At 36.5% G+C, this 15,111-nt stretch overlaps 1 protein-coding gene across 3 annotated transcripts in view; it reads left to right on the top strand.

Annotated features, from left to right (window-relative positions):
• Nucleotides 1-14,405, top strand: part of LOC135697026 (uncharacterized) — a 110,755-nt gene extending 96,350 nt beyond the window's left edge. For all 3 annotated transcript variants that reach the window (XM_065216594.1, XM_065216593.1, XM_065216595.1), the window contains 4 exons: nt 3,808-4,061; nt 4,633-4,771; nt 4,883-5,037; nt 14,227-14,405. In XM_065216594.1, the coding sequence (XP_065072666.1) occupies nt 3,808-4,061; nt 4,633-4,771; nt 4,883-5,037; nt 14,227-14,339 (661 nt within the window). In that variant the 3' untranslated portion in view covers nt 14,340-14,405. The remainder of the gene's footprint in view (nt 1-3,807; nt 4,062-4,632; nt 4,772-4,882; nt 5,038-14,226) is intronic.
• Nucleotides 14,406-15,111: the final 706 nt, after the last annotated feature.

Genomic DNA, 15,111 nt, shown 5'->3' with positions numbered 1-15,111 from the left:
TTAGATTTGGGACTTTAATCTTGATTTTTTATCGAACTCCACGATCAGTACAATGTACAATGTATCGAAAAAAATCTGGATAAATGCTTTATAATTTTCTTTTTTCTTCAAACATTAGAATCTGGAATTTGAGAACCAGTAGGTAGGGGAAATCGATGTAATATTGACCTAAATGCCTCTAATTTAGGACCATACAAAAATTCAACAGTCGACTTAATTTTCAATAGAGTCCAAAAAATATTCATTAGTACCGTCCCGCGCTCATTTAGATAAAGTTGATAATTTGCAGATTCTTAGCGATGGGCTCAATCTTAGATCCATAGGTTAACATTAGAGCCATTTCACCTATCTTAAAAGTCTGAACGAATTTAAATTTCAACCTGATCATGTCAGAAAATGAGATTCGAAATTTCAAAACATTAATGTTGTTTTAGTTCCAATCTCGAAGAGTTTGAGTCCCGAAATGAACCTAGGTAAGTTTTACCAGGTCTTTGTTTACGATTTAATTTTGAAGTCCAAAAGATTAAAAGCTGGTCGGAACTTGAAACTTTTGGTTATTTGATATTTGTATATATTGAAAAACATTTGGTCGATTTTTTGTTATTCCTGGCGTTTTTATGAAACTTCAATGTTCGACTAGGTGGAACATAGGAAAATTTCTCAATTCATTTTTTTAAATAATCATGTAGGTACTAGAATTTTTAAAATAGTACAGTCTTTACATTAGTGTTTAAATTATGATACATAATTATGATAATTACGACCAAATTTTGCGAACTTTTATTTAAATTTGAATTTGAAGAATTTATACTTAAAATCTGTATCAGGGATATTTATTTTGTAATAACAAAATCGTGAAAGCATATGGGTTTGAGATTTCAAAACTCTGTTTCATTTAAGTTTTCAGAATTTTAAGAATTAATCATTGACATGTATTTTGAACAACGGCCAGAAATTTTTTAAATTATAAATTTGAAGTCCTTTAAATAAATATTGGTATCTATGTCTGTGATTTAAATGATAATTGAATATAGAATACATGAAAATCAAAAAATCTAGTTACAAAATTCACGGAATTATCTAACTCGTAGAATTTTTTAACATGATAATTTTCTTAAGTTTGAGATCCTTGAAACACTTATGAGATTGTTTTGAAATAAATATAATTTAATTTAATGTTTCACTATTAAAATAATAGCAAGCCTCGCCATAAAACGTCATATTTTTTGACGAAGTGGAAATGTATCTAACAGGAAGATCAAATAACAAATAGCCTTGACGCCTTTTGATTGAATAGCAGTTCAAGAGTTTCTATTTAACCGTACTTTAACAAAACAAAAAAATGCCACAGGCCCTACCTAGGCCCTCTCCAGTAAAATTTGCTAGCTACGCCAATGATTATTTCCTTACAGCAACTTACAGAAAGCTACAGAAACCTACAGCAAAAGCAATTAAGGAAGTACGGAAACAGAGCTATTGAACCAATGTGCGTTGATCATTTGACCCGATGTCTAGGGAGATTTGGTGAACCTTGATGATACAAAAGATCTAGATCTTAATTGATGCGCATTGACTTTATGGATGATCTATTTGTGAAGGAATTGAATTCCAGCTGGATTTGGAGAACCTAGAACATCTAACATACATCTAAATAGATCGATGATGTGCATCTAATTTGGCTTTATAACGTCCCTACTAGGACTTAAAGTCGGCTCTCAACAAAGTGTTTTTTGAGCACCTCCACAGTTGTTAATTGAGAACTTTCAAAGCCAGTACCATTTTTTTGCATTAGAGCAATTGTACGCCAAATGACCAATCAATAAGATGCCGCAATTTTGAATTTCGTAAAATATAGGAAAACAATCTTAAAAATCGAATGTAACTTGTCTCATCTTGCGCAGTACAGTTTAAGTTGGGTTTAGATCAAATTTCTTCCAAAATTTTTAATTTAAAAAAAATATGTCTCTTTATTTTTTTAAATCACTATATCTAGCACGGTTTGAATTTTTCATATCTTTACCCAAGAAAAACTTTATTTGAATTCTCTCATTGAAAGCAAAACTTTTAATTTTATTTATTTGAGAATACGTGAAACTGAACAAAACAGTCAAAAGTGCCCTTTGCAAATATCTGTGCAAGTTTAACCCATTTTCATTGGATTCTTGTGATATTTTTCTATAGAAAATCGAATAAGGGGTTATTTTTATTATCTTGATGAAAATTTTTGAGAGTTTTACAAAATTTTGAGTTTTTCACAAAAATTGTCTCAAACCTCATCCGAATTTTGAAATTATTTTGCAATGTTATCCCAGTGTGCATTGAAAGCTCCTTATCAATAACTGTGGACCTATTTAAAAGAACACTAAGTTGAGAGCAGACCAGGCATGGAAAATCATTTGCATTCATTTCATACATTCATTTACATTCATTTGTCTCTAACTTTTTCATCAACAGCATTCAGCAAAATGATGTAGAGAACTTTTGAAGGTTTTGTTATTAACTACAAGTTTTGCTCATAACTCAAATCTGTATCTCTTACGCATCACGAACTAGAGCGGGCAGAACTTGTTACTGTTTTTCAGTGAATGTAAAATACATTCACTGAAAAACAGTAGTTGCTTCTGTTCGCTCTGCTTCGTCATGCATAAGAGATACGGATTTAATATGTTAACAAAAGTTGTAGCTATTAACAAAACCTACAAAAGTTCTATTAATCATTTTGCGGAATGCTGTTGAAGAAAAAAGTAAGAGGCAAACGAATGTTAACGAATGCACGAAATTAATGCAAATGATTTTCCATGCCTGGAGCAGACACAAACTCGTATAAGTACTCGTACAAACTCGTAACAAAAAAGAAGACCGTAATCCTTATTTCGTTGCAAACTCGAGATATCTGAGTGAGGACTGGACTCCACGCGTTTCAGCATTCAGAATGTTCAGATTAATCTTCTTTAATTTAACTGATTTTTTTTTTACATCTGCAACCTTAACAGTACTTATTTTAGTTGAAGTGTCAATACAGAACCCTTTTACAATTTAACAATCGTTCGAGGTTAAGCTCCCAATCGCCCCAGCCACTAAACAAATGACAGCCATCTCATCGATCACTCATCACCTACTCGCTAATCAACCATCATTAACCGCGCATCGTACCATAACAGCAAGGGTCAGTCAGTGAGTGAGTAAGTGTGCAGTAGTGTCAGTATCCAGTAGCTACGCCATCTGTTACCCACAGCCACCCATCCGTGGGGAGAGCGGAATTAGCATAATGGGATGAAACGAATTCGTTTCTCCCCCACCCCCGTCATCACGTCATCATATCATTTCAATTAACAACTCGTTTTTCCCTGTTTCCGTAGTTTAAATAGTTGTTGTTTTGACTGTTGAGGCCACATTAAGACCCACCGAAGTTGGCAGTCACCTATAATTAATCCGTTACTAATCGTTAACTAATCCACTAACATGTCGTTTTTTTTCTTTTTCTTTTTCTTCCTCCTTCTTTGATTATAAACCTTCACTCACCACCTTCTACCGTGTCACGCTTTGATTTGCATGGGATTTATCTTCGGACTGCACTATTCGTTCGACATCTGGTCTGAATGTTTGCTGGGTGGTTTGATTTCCTTTTCCTTTCGTTTTCTACACTATCAACCCGCAAACCGGCCACTACACGTTGCCCTGTGACCATGTACACTATTAATTCGCCTTCCTCAATGACTTGGGATTACCTGTACAACACCTGCTACTGTACAAAACGAACCAAAATCACCTTTTCCGTCCTCTAAAACACAGATCTATGCTTTCCAGATGCGGGGGTTCGCTGATATCACGGCGCCACGTGGTCACGGCCGGACACTGTGTTGCCCGTGCGACACCGCGTCAGGTGCACGTGACCCTCGGGGACTACGTGATCAACTCGGCCGTCGAACCGCTACCGGCCTATACATTTGGGGTGCGCTCGATCAACGTCCATCCATACTTCAAGTTCACCCCGCAGGCAGATCGCTTCGACGTGGCGGTGCTCACGCTGGAACGAACCGTGCACTTTATGCCACACATCGGTAAGACACCCGCGGATGCCCGGCTTCCCCCGCAATCAGAGGACGGAATCTGTGACAAAACGTTCGCGTTCGTTGACTACCATTTTAAAACACTTTGTCATAGCTCCCGAATCCTAAAAAAAAAATGAAAGGGGGAAGCTGGGACACGATCGCTTGCTTTTTTCAATCAATTTGAATCGGAAGACGTTCATCCAGATGAAATTACACATACACACTGATCGCCTAACAATCGCCGTATTGTTCATAAGTTGCCTTTACCCATATATTGTGCATCACTATACGACAATCACAAACGTTCACATTCGCACTACTTCCGTTACTTTTTTGATTTCTTTTTTTGTTTTATGTTTTGTTGCATTACCTTTCCATCATCAATTTATGATTTTCCAATCCCCAAACCGTACTGTTGTGAATATTTCTCAAAAAACTTCCTCTTCTCGGTGAACCCGGTGTGTTGTGCTCCTCTTCGGGCTCACTATCCCTCCGTTTATCTGAATCTAACCTAAAACAAACGAAAAAAAAAACCACTCGCAAAACAACCCCATCCCCCTCAAAACCACCAATCCTGCAGCACCCATCTGTCTACCGGAGAAGAACGAAGATTTTCTAGGCAAGTTTGGGTGGGCGGCCGGCTGGGGTGCGCTCAATCCCGGCTCGAGACTGAGACCAAAGACGCTGCAAGCGGTTGATGTTCCTGTGTTGGATAACAGGTGAGTGAGGGCCGTCATCGTCGCCTTCTGGGGTCGTGTGGGTTCCGTTTAACCTCTCTCTCTCTCTCTGTCTCTCTTTCTGCTTTCCGTGACATCCGTATTTCTGCGCAGAGTTTGCGAAAGGTGGCATCGCTCGAACGGAATCAACGTGGTCATCTACCCGGAGATGCTGTGCGCCGGCTATCGGGGCGGCGGTAAGGACTCCTGCCAGGGTGACTCCGGTGGGCCACTGATGCATGAGAAGACCGGACGATGGTTTCTAATAGGTGAGTTCTGGGAGTTGTTGACATAAAATTAATTCATACGCGAAATTTAGATCATTCAAACGTACTGTTTCGTCAAGTAACGAATTTTTCAGCCTCGGAGCACTTAATTTACATGTCATGTTTGTTTACGTCTCAAAGTTTATGTCAAATACGGATTCCGTCACGACCTTCGGATAAGGGTATGCGATATATCGAGTAATTCCGCTTATTTTTCCTTGAAATGGAATTCTACGGAATTTCGCGGTATATTTTGAAGCTGCTTCACTTATTTTTGGTTCCGTTTCGTTTCGTTTAGAGCAGAAAATATTATGTTGAAATATTTTCTTGTTTTTTTTTAATGGAACTTAATTTCATACATATTTTAATTGACCGACAATATTGTCTAATCAATAAAACAAATCGTCACATTCTTATATTATAGTACAGTGTGCTCTGTCTTTTTAACGTTTTCGTTCGCCAAGAATAGTTGAGTTGATCAAACTTAAAAATTATCTTAAAATTTTCGAAATTAATCTCCAATTGCCTAAAATCAGTTGTAATATGTGATTTTTAATTTATACGCTAATCCTGCTGCTGGTTTAATTATACTGAATCACAAATGAAGTATAAATTAATGAATAAAATTATGAGCAAAACCACGACTAAATTGAATATCTCGGCTGACAAAAGGTTTCAGTAAACATGATATACATATTTTTAAAACTCTGCTGAATCGATTGGTGGTAATCTTATTGGCCGGAGACTTTTGCCTGCCGAGATAGAGGGCCGGGATCAACCCGAGTTTTCGGTAAAATAGGAAATTTCACAATTTACTTTATGCATATGATTAAAAATTGATATAACTAAGTATATATGGTGTAACGACACCATATACGCCCTCAGGGAACCTATACTGGTCCAACGGAGGATCGAGAAGGACCGATAAAGTGTCCATATGATAAAAACTTACCTAGAACCTTGTGCGGCCACTTCAACGGTAAATCCAGATTATCCTTAGAATCAAGGTATAGTTATCCCAAAATATCAATTCCATGTTGAATACAATTTGATATCGTGATTCTGAGCAATAGAAAAAAATATCATGGTTCTAAAGACTGTACTCGAAAGAAAAGCAACAGACAAAAATGATCACCAAAAATTAATTTTAAGTCGGATATTTTTGAAACTCTCAACAAATAAATAAACACATCTGGGGTTAGTAGTGGTGGTACTAAGGCAACTTATTTATCAAAAATAAATATTGTATTTCCATAATTGTTTATACGTCAATCTGTAGCTTTCAACTGTAGTTTTTTTTTTGCTAGAAAAATAGTAGATTGCAATAAAATTGCATAAAATTTAAGAAAACACGTCCTCCATTAATCGGAACACTGTTCCAGTAGTTGTGGTTGTTGCTAGCTAAAATCGATTCTTTTGGATCGATTAATCGATTTTTTGAATCGATTGAATCGATCCCAAACACGACAAAAATTGACTGGATCAACACCACACTATCGGAATAACCGGACTGCCCCCAGGAAACCTTAAGTAGGGGACAGTTGCATTTTTAAACCTAAACATGCCGTGCGACAGCTCTTTCTTCATGGTTTTTCATCAGTAGGCTTTCTATAAACTTTAATTGAATCATTGATCTATTTTTCCGCTCACTGAACTACAGACAGGCCTCACGAAAACCTGTAGCAGGGGACAATTGCATTTTTACACCAAAACATGCCGTATGGCAGCTCTTTCTTCACGGTTTTTCATAAAAAGTCTTTATAGACTTGAATTGGATCAATGACTAGATTGGCTGCTCTCGGCACCACTGGGATGTCCCTGAGGTAACCTTTAGCAGGGGACAATTACATGTTTTCACCAAAATGTGCCGTGCAACAGTTCTTTCTTCATGATTTTTCATCAAAAACAGTAGGCTGTGGAGTTTTGACGTCTTTAGGAGAGTTTTTTATTTTACTAAGATTAACAACTTTGTCTAGGACGTCAAGTCAAAATGATATTTCGATGCATAAAAAACTTTTAGAAAAATGTCTTTTTTTTTGTTTAATAATTTATTTGATAAGGCTCAAACGAGTTAACTTTACAGAGCCGAGGATTCTTGCTCACTATACAATACATCTTAAAACTATAGTCAAAAGGTACAACACAATAAACACTTTATCTTCCACTATCCAAAAATCCTCCTCCATCAGAACTGGAGCCGCTTCCAGTAGTTTCATTGTATGGCAGCTACGCAAAGAAGTTCAGAGCGCGTCCATTGCAGCAATGGATGCAAAACGTGGTCAGCACTCACACACTCATCACGAAACGGTTGCTTTCCAAAGTCGACGACGCATCGACCGAAAGAACTGCTGATGAAGAACAATGAGGAGGACCACACAATGGTTGCTGCCGAGAAAACAGACGATCGCATGGCACACATCGAGAGTGGCCTGCTTTTGACGACAGCCAAGTGAACACTGAGAAAAAAGTCTGTTCCGCTAATATGAAGAAATCAAAAAAAAAAAAAAAAAAAAAAAAAAATTTTAATCGAACAGAGTTTCCCGGGATTCGGGAAATAATTATTTTATATTCCGGGAAATGCCGGGATCCCGGGAAGTCAATAAAGATAGTTAGTGGTTTAAATATTAGTATGTTGCTAATTTCTTTTAACGATGTTCTGATATGTAAGTTCATCTCCTTAGAAGAATGATTAAAAAAGGAGATTTCTTCAATACTAGGGACACCAGATTTAACGACATATCTTCATTTTGAAGACATTTAAAATTCTGTGAAGGTATTTTTTTCATGCAGACATTTTGAAGACATTTCATGGTATGTGAAGTTGTTTCAAGACATACGGAAGCTGAAGCAGACTTCCGATGGATTTTTTTTTTAAATTGTAAGCTGGCATATGAAGATTTTTGTTAAATAAATGAAGTTTTGATTTCATATTTTAAGCTTCTTCCTGAATATGTTGAATATGAATAATGTAACCAAAATCGGATATTTCAGAATAAAACTGGATCCAATTGAATATTCACAGGATTTCACGGAAATATTCGATTAGCTGGAGATCTTTTGAATACTTCCTGATCAACGTTCAGTTTTGGGAGAATATCTTCACAATAATACTTGATCAACCTGAAGCCTTGAAAAGTATCCAGAGGACTTTTAAGTACTGCCTAACCGATCTGCCATCTTGAGAGAGCCAATTGAATGTTTGACTAGTTTAAGATCTTCAGATTTTCTGATCAACCTGAATTTACTAATATCTGACCAACCAGACTATCTAGAAACGTTATTTGAATTTTACGAACAGTTGAATATCTTAAGAATAATAATTGATCGACCTGAAGTCTTGAAAAATATTCAGAGATCTTTGAATCTCCGACCAACTGTATATCCCTTAAATACTCTCTAATCAAACTTCCGTCTGGGAATGATGTCTAAAAAACGTCTTTTGAATTTTTGGACACTTGCATATCTTAAGAACATTACTTGATTAAGCTGGAAAGTCATGAATACTATCCTGAGATATCATCACAAAGCCGTGAATATCAGTTATACGAAGATTCGTCTACTTTCAAGAAGTTTCTTGAACTTAAACTCAGTTCCATGAACTCAAAGCCTATATAAATTTTCCTGAATATGTAGAATATTCTACGAAACCTGGGAATTTTCGTCAACTTCTTCGAAGTTCCCATTACTTCAAAGATTTTCCCATAGCTTATTTTTTTTTTAATTTTTCGATAGGTACAACTGAATTTCTGCCCAGCTTGCTGAACTTGTACGAATTTCAAATAATACATGCGATGTTCCGTAATCATCGTCCACGAAGTTGTTTAACATTCTACGAAGTATCTTGAAGATGGATGATGGTCCCTGAACTTGTACGAAGTTCCACGAACTTCTATGAAGTTCTCTGAAATCAAATAAATGTCTCTTGACATCTAAGAAGTTCCCTAATGGGACGTGATATTATATTTGTCAGCCAAATTTCACAATATTCCGTGCAGATCATGGTTATGATTATGATGATGGTGGATTATTTCTCTCATGAATGTATAAGTAAAAAATATTTTGCCGTGCTTGAGGATTACATAGATTACAAGCTCTAATTTTCCGCGGGCCAATATCTATATTTGTGCCTTTGGGTGAGAAAACCATTATCTGAAAGTTTCAGCACATTTGGTTTTAAGATGAGCTGGCACTTTTAGTTTGAATTTTGTATTGGGAATTTGGTTAAAATACATGAAAAAATGACTCTCCTACACTCTATCGATCATAACAAAGTTTGCTTATTCTTAATTTGATTCAGATTTTCAAAACTTGTAGTTCAAATAATGAGTAACAAACTTGCTAAAGATTGCATCACTAATCCAGTTAGTTTTATTGAGATATTCGCCTTTGAATGTATATGAGCATTTTGTATATGAAAATTTCAACCAAATCTCCTATATTTGTTCTTCGTCTTCGACAGTGTCGTACAGACTAGTTTAACTTATGCTATGTTTTTAATCCTATTGTATGAACATATATATGAACACTAAACCAAAAGCGCCCGTCCGCTTAACGAGCTGAAACATTCAAAGTGTGGTTATCTCACCTACTGACACGAGTCAGGATGTTGAAAATATAAACTTTTATTTTTTTAGTTGTAATCTAGTTGATACGTTGCACAAGCTGCCTGTATTTTGTCGCAATATACGAACAAAATGCATATATAAATTCAAGAATGAATATCTCCATAATACTAACTTGCATCATGATACTTTCTTCAGGAAAGTTGTTGCTTATAGTTTAAGCTACGTGTGCAGAAATTTTGAGCTTAATCGAATTTGCTGAACCAGTTCTATGCATGAAATAGTGAAGAAATGTTTTTTCTCCATACATTTCAACCAATATCCCCATATAAATTTTAAATCAAAAGCGCCAGCTCGTGTTACATTCGAATGAGCTGAAATTTTCAAAGAGTAGTTTTCTCACCTAATGGCACAAATCTAGGGGTTGGCCCGTTGAAAAAAAAAAATGATAAAAAATTTCCCCCATATAAATGTGGGCCAGTCTAGTAATGCATACCTTTCAACGTAACGAATGACAGTCAGGGAGAGTTATGGAAGCCAAGATAGAAGTCGGTGACATATAGAAGTTCGTCCAGAAGGGGTAAGCATTTTACAAGATTCCACTCGCTAATCTAAGGAAGGACTCTAAAAACTGCAAATACTTAGTCTTTTCATCAGTTGAGACTCGTACTACGTACTTTCAACCATCTTAACAATGCATTTCAATGGTTTTCGACCAACTATGAAAGATGGACATCTCACGACACTTAACCTGATTGAATCACAATGTTCACGGTTTTTTCACTGCTAGATCGTATTTTTCACGAGTGCTTTTTGTACAACGATCATATACAAAAAGTGATGTCTGTGTGCAATTCTTTCGAAAAATCAGAATGAATGGTAAACGAAGGGAAGAGATATATTTCATAAGATGTGAAGTTCTGGATTCAAATTCTGCTACAGATATTCCAAGAAAGATTTAAGGTGGTAAAAGAGTCTCAAATTTTAAAAAAATCCCGGGGTACACGCGATCCCGGGATTCGGGAAATCCGAGAAATGTAACAATCCCGGGATTTTTATCCCGGGACATCCCGGGACATCCCGCGATGGAAGCTCTAATCGAGTATTGCTTAATTTTGGCTGAAACTGTCAGGTTGTAATTTTTCGTGCTTTGGGAAATATTAAAGCTCAGAAACTGCTTTTTTCCGTTTTTTTTTTCAACAATATCTTTAAAATTTGAAGCTCAAACCAGTATGTTTCTTCACAAAAGTTCTTTATTTAATGCATTTGCATAATAGAAAAATATAACATTATATGGTTGTAAGCAAAACAACCGAAAAAAAAAGAAAAAAATAAACAGATTATTGCCATTTTTTTTTTCGTCAACTCCATAAAACTCGGAATCAGTAGGCTGTGGAAATTTTACGTTTGAGTTGTTTATTTTGTCAAGATCAACAACTTTGCTGAAGGGCACCAAGTCTTCAAAACGTCAGAAAAAGGTTGATTGTGGTGCCATCTTTGCGGAAGTTTGAACTATTTGTTTATGTCAATAGATGGTCCTTATTATCATGAGCAACTTTGCCAAAGACACCAAGTTACGAAAATGCTTTTTTTTTGAGTTATTAATTTAGCTCCATTAGATTGCATTTCTGGCCCAGTGTGAAATGAGACCACCACCAATCGATTCAGCAGAGTTTTAAGAATATGTATAACATGTTGACTGAAACCGTCTGTCAGCCGAGATATTCAATTTAGTTGTGGTTTTGTCAATTTTCGCCCACTGTGCACTGGCTTCATAGTAAGCCCGATATGGCATTAACGACAATACGTAAATTAAGGCTCAGACACCAATCTGATTATTAAACATTTTAAAGAGACAACATTCTATTTAGTGTCATTAGGAAGATTGACAAGTAGATAGTTGGCCACTTTAAGATGATACGTAGGTTGCAGCGAATCATAAACTGGTCCTACAGAAGACCCACAATGACCTTGTTGCCATTCTGAAAGCTGATTCTACAGTTACACGTTCTATGAGGGAAAACGCTATTTTTAATTACAGGTATACCTCGATACAACGTAACTATCACTTTTGACTTCCATTGTCGATATCTCACAAATAACAATTCAGTCAAACAAATTGGCATGACTAATAGGTGTTGGGTTGTCTCATATATCCGATGGTGTTATTACTTTTTTTGATTAAATGATTGTTAGCTAGACATCAGCGATGGAAGCCAAAAGTGACAGTTACGTTATATCGAGGTATACCTGTATTTAGAAAATACACTCTGAAAGTAACACCAGGTCTTTTATGGTGGTTAATCTTTGTTTCTCCATAAGTATCCAGCTTCGCAAGCCGAATTTATTTTGTTTAATCAAAACTATCTGGTCGCAAAAATATCGATATAGGATGTACAAAGAGCTTAGGGGAATATCCTAAATATCCACATAAATTTCGATAAGTTCAGGGAAGTTCCGAGGACTATATTGAAGTCCAGTACTTTGGAAAATTTAAAAATATTTAAGGGTAAGTTCTGAAAAGTTCTGAGCAGTTCCATGAACTTATAAAAAAACGAGTTTGATGAGAATCAGTTAACTTCAAGACAATTGCATTAATTTCAAAACCTCTACAAGAACTTCGAGAAATCTCTTGCTAAGTTTAAAGATCTATAAAAAAAATGGTCAGTTAGCTTCGGGAAAGTTTTGAGAAATCCATGAACATCCGGAAATGTTTGGGAATATTTGGAAAACAAACACGGCGGTCATAGTTTATTTTGTGTAGTAAGGGTCACGGTAGCCCAAAAATGTGAAAGTTTTATGGATTCTGTTCGCGTCTTACGTAAGGACCAAATGGAAATAACGAACATCACGTAAAAGTAGATTTTAATGAAGGCATAAGCACATTTTCGTAGCTTTCTTGTCTCCAGGCTTAAAAGATCATCGGTTGTGGAGGCTGCCGTCAAGTTTTTGAGTTTGAATAAATCTCAGGTCCTATCGTATTAAGGAGACGTATAGTAACATCGTTTGATTATTGTGTGTTTTGTGAAACTTCACATCGTCATCACGTCGCCGTCCATAATATCTCTGATCACGCCTTCCTAAAGTAACATCTCTGATCACACCTTCCAAGATCGACGGAAAACAAATCAAGGCAAAAGGGATGTGATTTGAGGAGCTTGGTAGCCTTAGAGCTTACTGAATAGAACATCATGAGTTTAATCCCAAACCTCTCCTAATTCAAGATTCGTTATTTGCTTTATTTGTTAATATGAATACATGGGAACAAATTGATCATTGGTATGTTGTCATAAGAGGAGCTTGCTTGTCTAGTGGCAAACGTTTTTGCTTACAAAGCAGAAGACCGTGTGCTCAAGTTTAAGCTCCTTCGTGGTATAGGATCGATAGGATATCAATTCAGCTTATCGTTTACCAAAACGAATCCTGCTGACACCCAACCATTTTATCCAACATCCCAGTGATTTCTCGTGGAAGTGCAGAGCATTTCTCGGCTTTCTACAAAGCGGGTATCATGCCAACACATTCCTACCCATTCCTTTCTTGACCTGCGTTCGGGCACGGCTGGTGCTGGTGTTGCCTAGTTTGAGATCATCAGTTTTTATATATTGAGGATGAATGCTAGTCCCAAGCATCGTCTATTGGTTCTCTGTGTAATTACAGCTGCTCTGGCAATAACGGAGTAGCATCCGCGGGCAGTCCATCATGCTCATGCTCATGCTCAACAAAAATGCGTTTTCTAGCACGTTTTGATTTGTTATTCAATTATTAGAAAAGATACAAAAAATCCAATCTTATATTCCTGAGAAAAAATGCATGTTAAATGTATATACTGTTCAGGAGGAGCAACCCAAATCCAAAACTTTGCAAAACATAAAGGGAAATTGAAGATAACCGATCGAATAGGTTTTCACATTCTCAAATATAGGAAATGAAGCAAGGGAATTTCGATATAGGATGATAAAGATCCAATTTAGGTAGTAGGAGTCAGGTCTCTTCGAAAAAACATTACACTTGAATTTTCTTTTAAAACTGTGTTTTTTTTTCTAGATTTTCTAGATCTTTCCCAATATTTTCTAGCATTCAATACATAATTTGTTTTGTTTAGTTATGCTTCCCCTTAAAGTGAAAGTCAATCGGTTCAAAATGACTCATTTCTTCGATTTTTTTTTAAATAACGCAACGGTCAACCAATAGAGCTCTTCCGTCCAAAATTAAAGAACTAAAATTGCTATCGCTAGCAATTTTCACAAGATTGATTTATTGTTTAAATTTTCTGGAAATTATAAGTTCAATTTTAAGAATGATTAATGGCTCTAATGTTGGCCTATGGATCTAAAATTTGGCGCATCGCTAAGAATCTGTTATTTATCAATTTTATCTAGATGAACGCGTCATTGGTACGCTGCTAATGGATATTTTGATCACTATTGAAAATTTAGTCTTTTGCTGCATTTATGTATAAGCCCAAATTAGAGGCATTTAGGCCGACATTACATCCATTTCCCCTCATTAATTGCCGATCAGTACCAGTCTTCCTTCATTCCAAAGACTGTGCATAGTCAGCTTTATATTTGAATTTTGATCACCAAACCACAACCTTCTACAATTTAATCTTCCCCCATTCTTTTAGGTATCGTGTCCGCGGGATACTCCTGTGCCACACGGGGTCAGCCCGGTATCTATCATCGCGTCGCCAATACCGTGGACTGGATTTCACACATCGTGCAAGCATCGCCACAATAGCATAAGGATGACGACCTCCAGCGAGCCAACGCAGGCACCGTAGTTGAAGTCGTCAATCGAAGATGGTGAAGATGAAGAAGAAGAAAAAGGCACCACAGGAGTTACACTTTCACAAATGCGGAAAAGTGCACTCACAACCAACCTAACAGACCCACGCTCACACCTACATTTCATCCCTGAAGACAGTCCATAGATGTATAAGCTGATGATCCTTGTTCTTCACTCTCCCTGGTGTTATTCTCTATTTATGACGCAAACACGAGTTTGACTATTTCAGAGCAACTTGAACAAAAACGAATTATTTATGTATTTATTTGTTTTCCGGTGTAAAAAAGTCAAAGTGAAGCTACGAATGCAATCGCATTTTGAACACCAGTTTGAAAAAGGCCTATACATATTTATGCTGAAACCCTCTCCAGTCTTCGGTTCTACCCCATGCTACGCAAGATCTAGTGCTTCTGTAAAGTTAAAATGTACTTAGGAAAATAAACTTGATTGTGATATATGTACTGACGAGGGATCCTGGGTGATAGCCAATAAAGTAAAAACATAGTGAAACAGAACAAATCACCCACCAAGCGAGGAATCTGAATGATAAGAATGAAGACACTAATAACATGTTTCTGTGAAACTGTTCAATTAGTATGAACCTGTACGTAATAATGCAACAAAATACAGCAAAAAAAAAATAAAAATAAACGAATTCTATCACTTACTATACAGTTTTCTGAGAGCGCCAGCCGTGCAGGCCATCGTTCAAAAGAAGGAGGAG

The sequence above is a fragment of the Ochlerotatus camptorhynchus genome, unplaced genomic scaffold (assembly GCF_037179485.1).
Source record: "Ochlerotatus camptorhynchus isolate MF236.1 unplaced genomic scaffold, CSIRO-AGI_Acam_v1.1 ptg000064l, whole genome shotgun sequence".
NCBI lineage: Eukaryota > Metazoa > Arthropoda > Insecta > Diptera > Culicidae > Ochlerotatus > Ochlerotatus camptorhynchus.
This window is presented reverse-complemented; position numbering and strand designations above follow the sequence as displayed.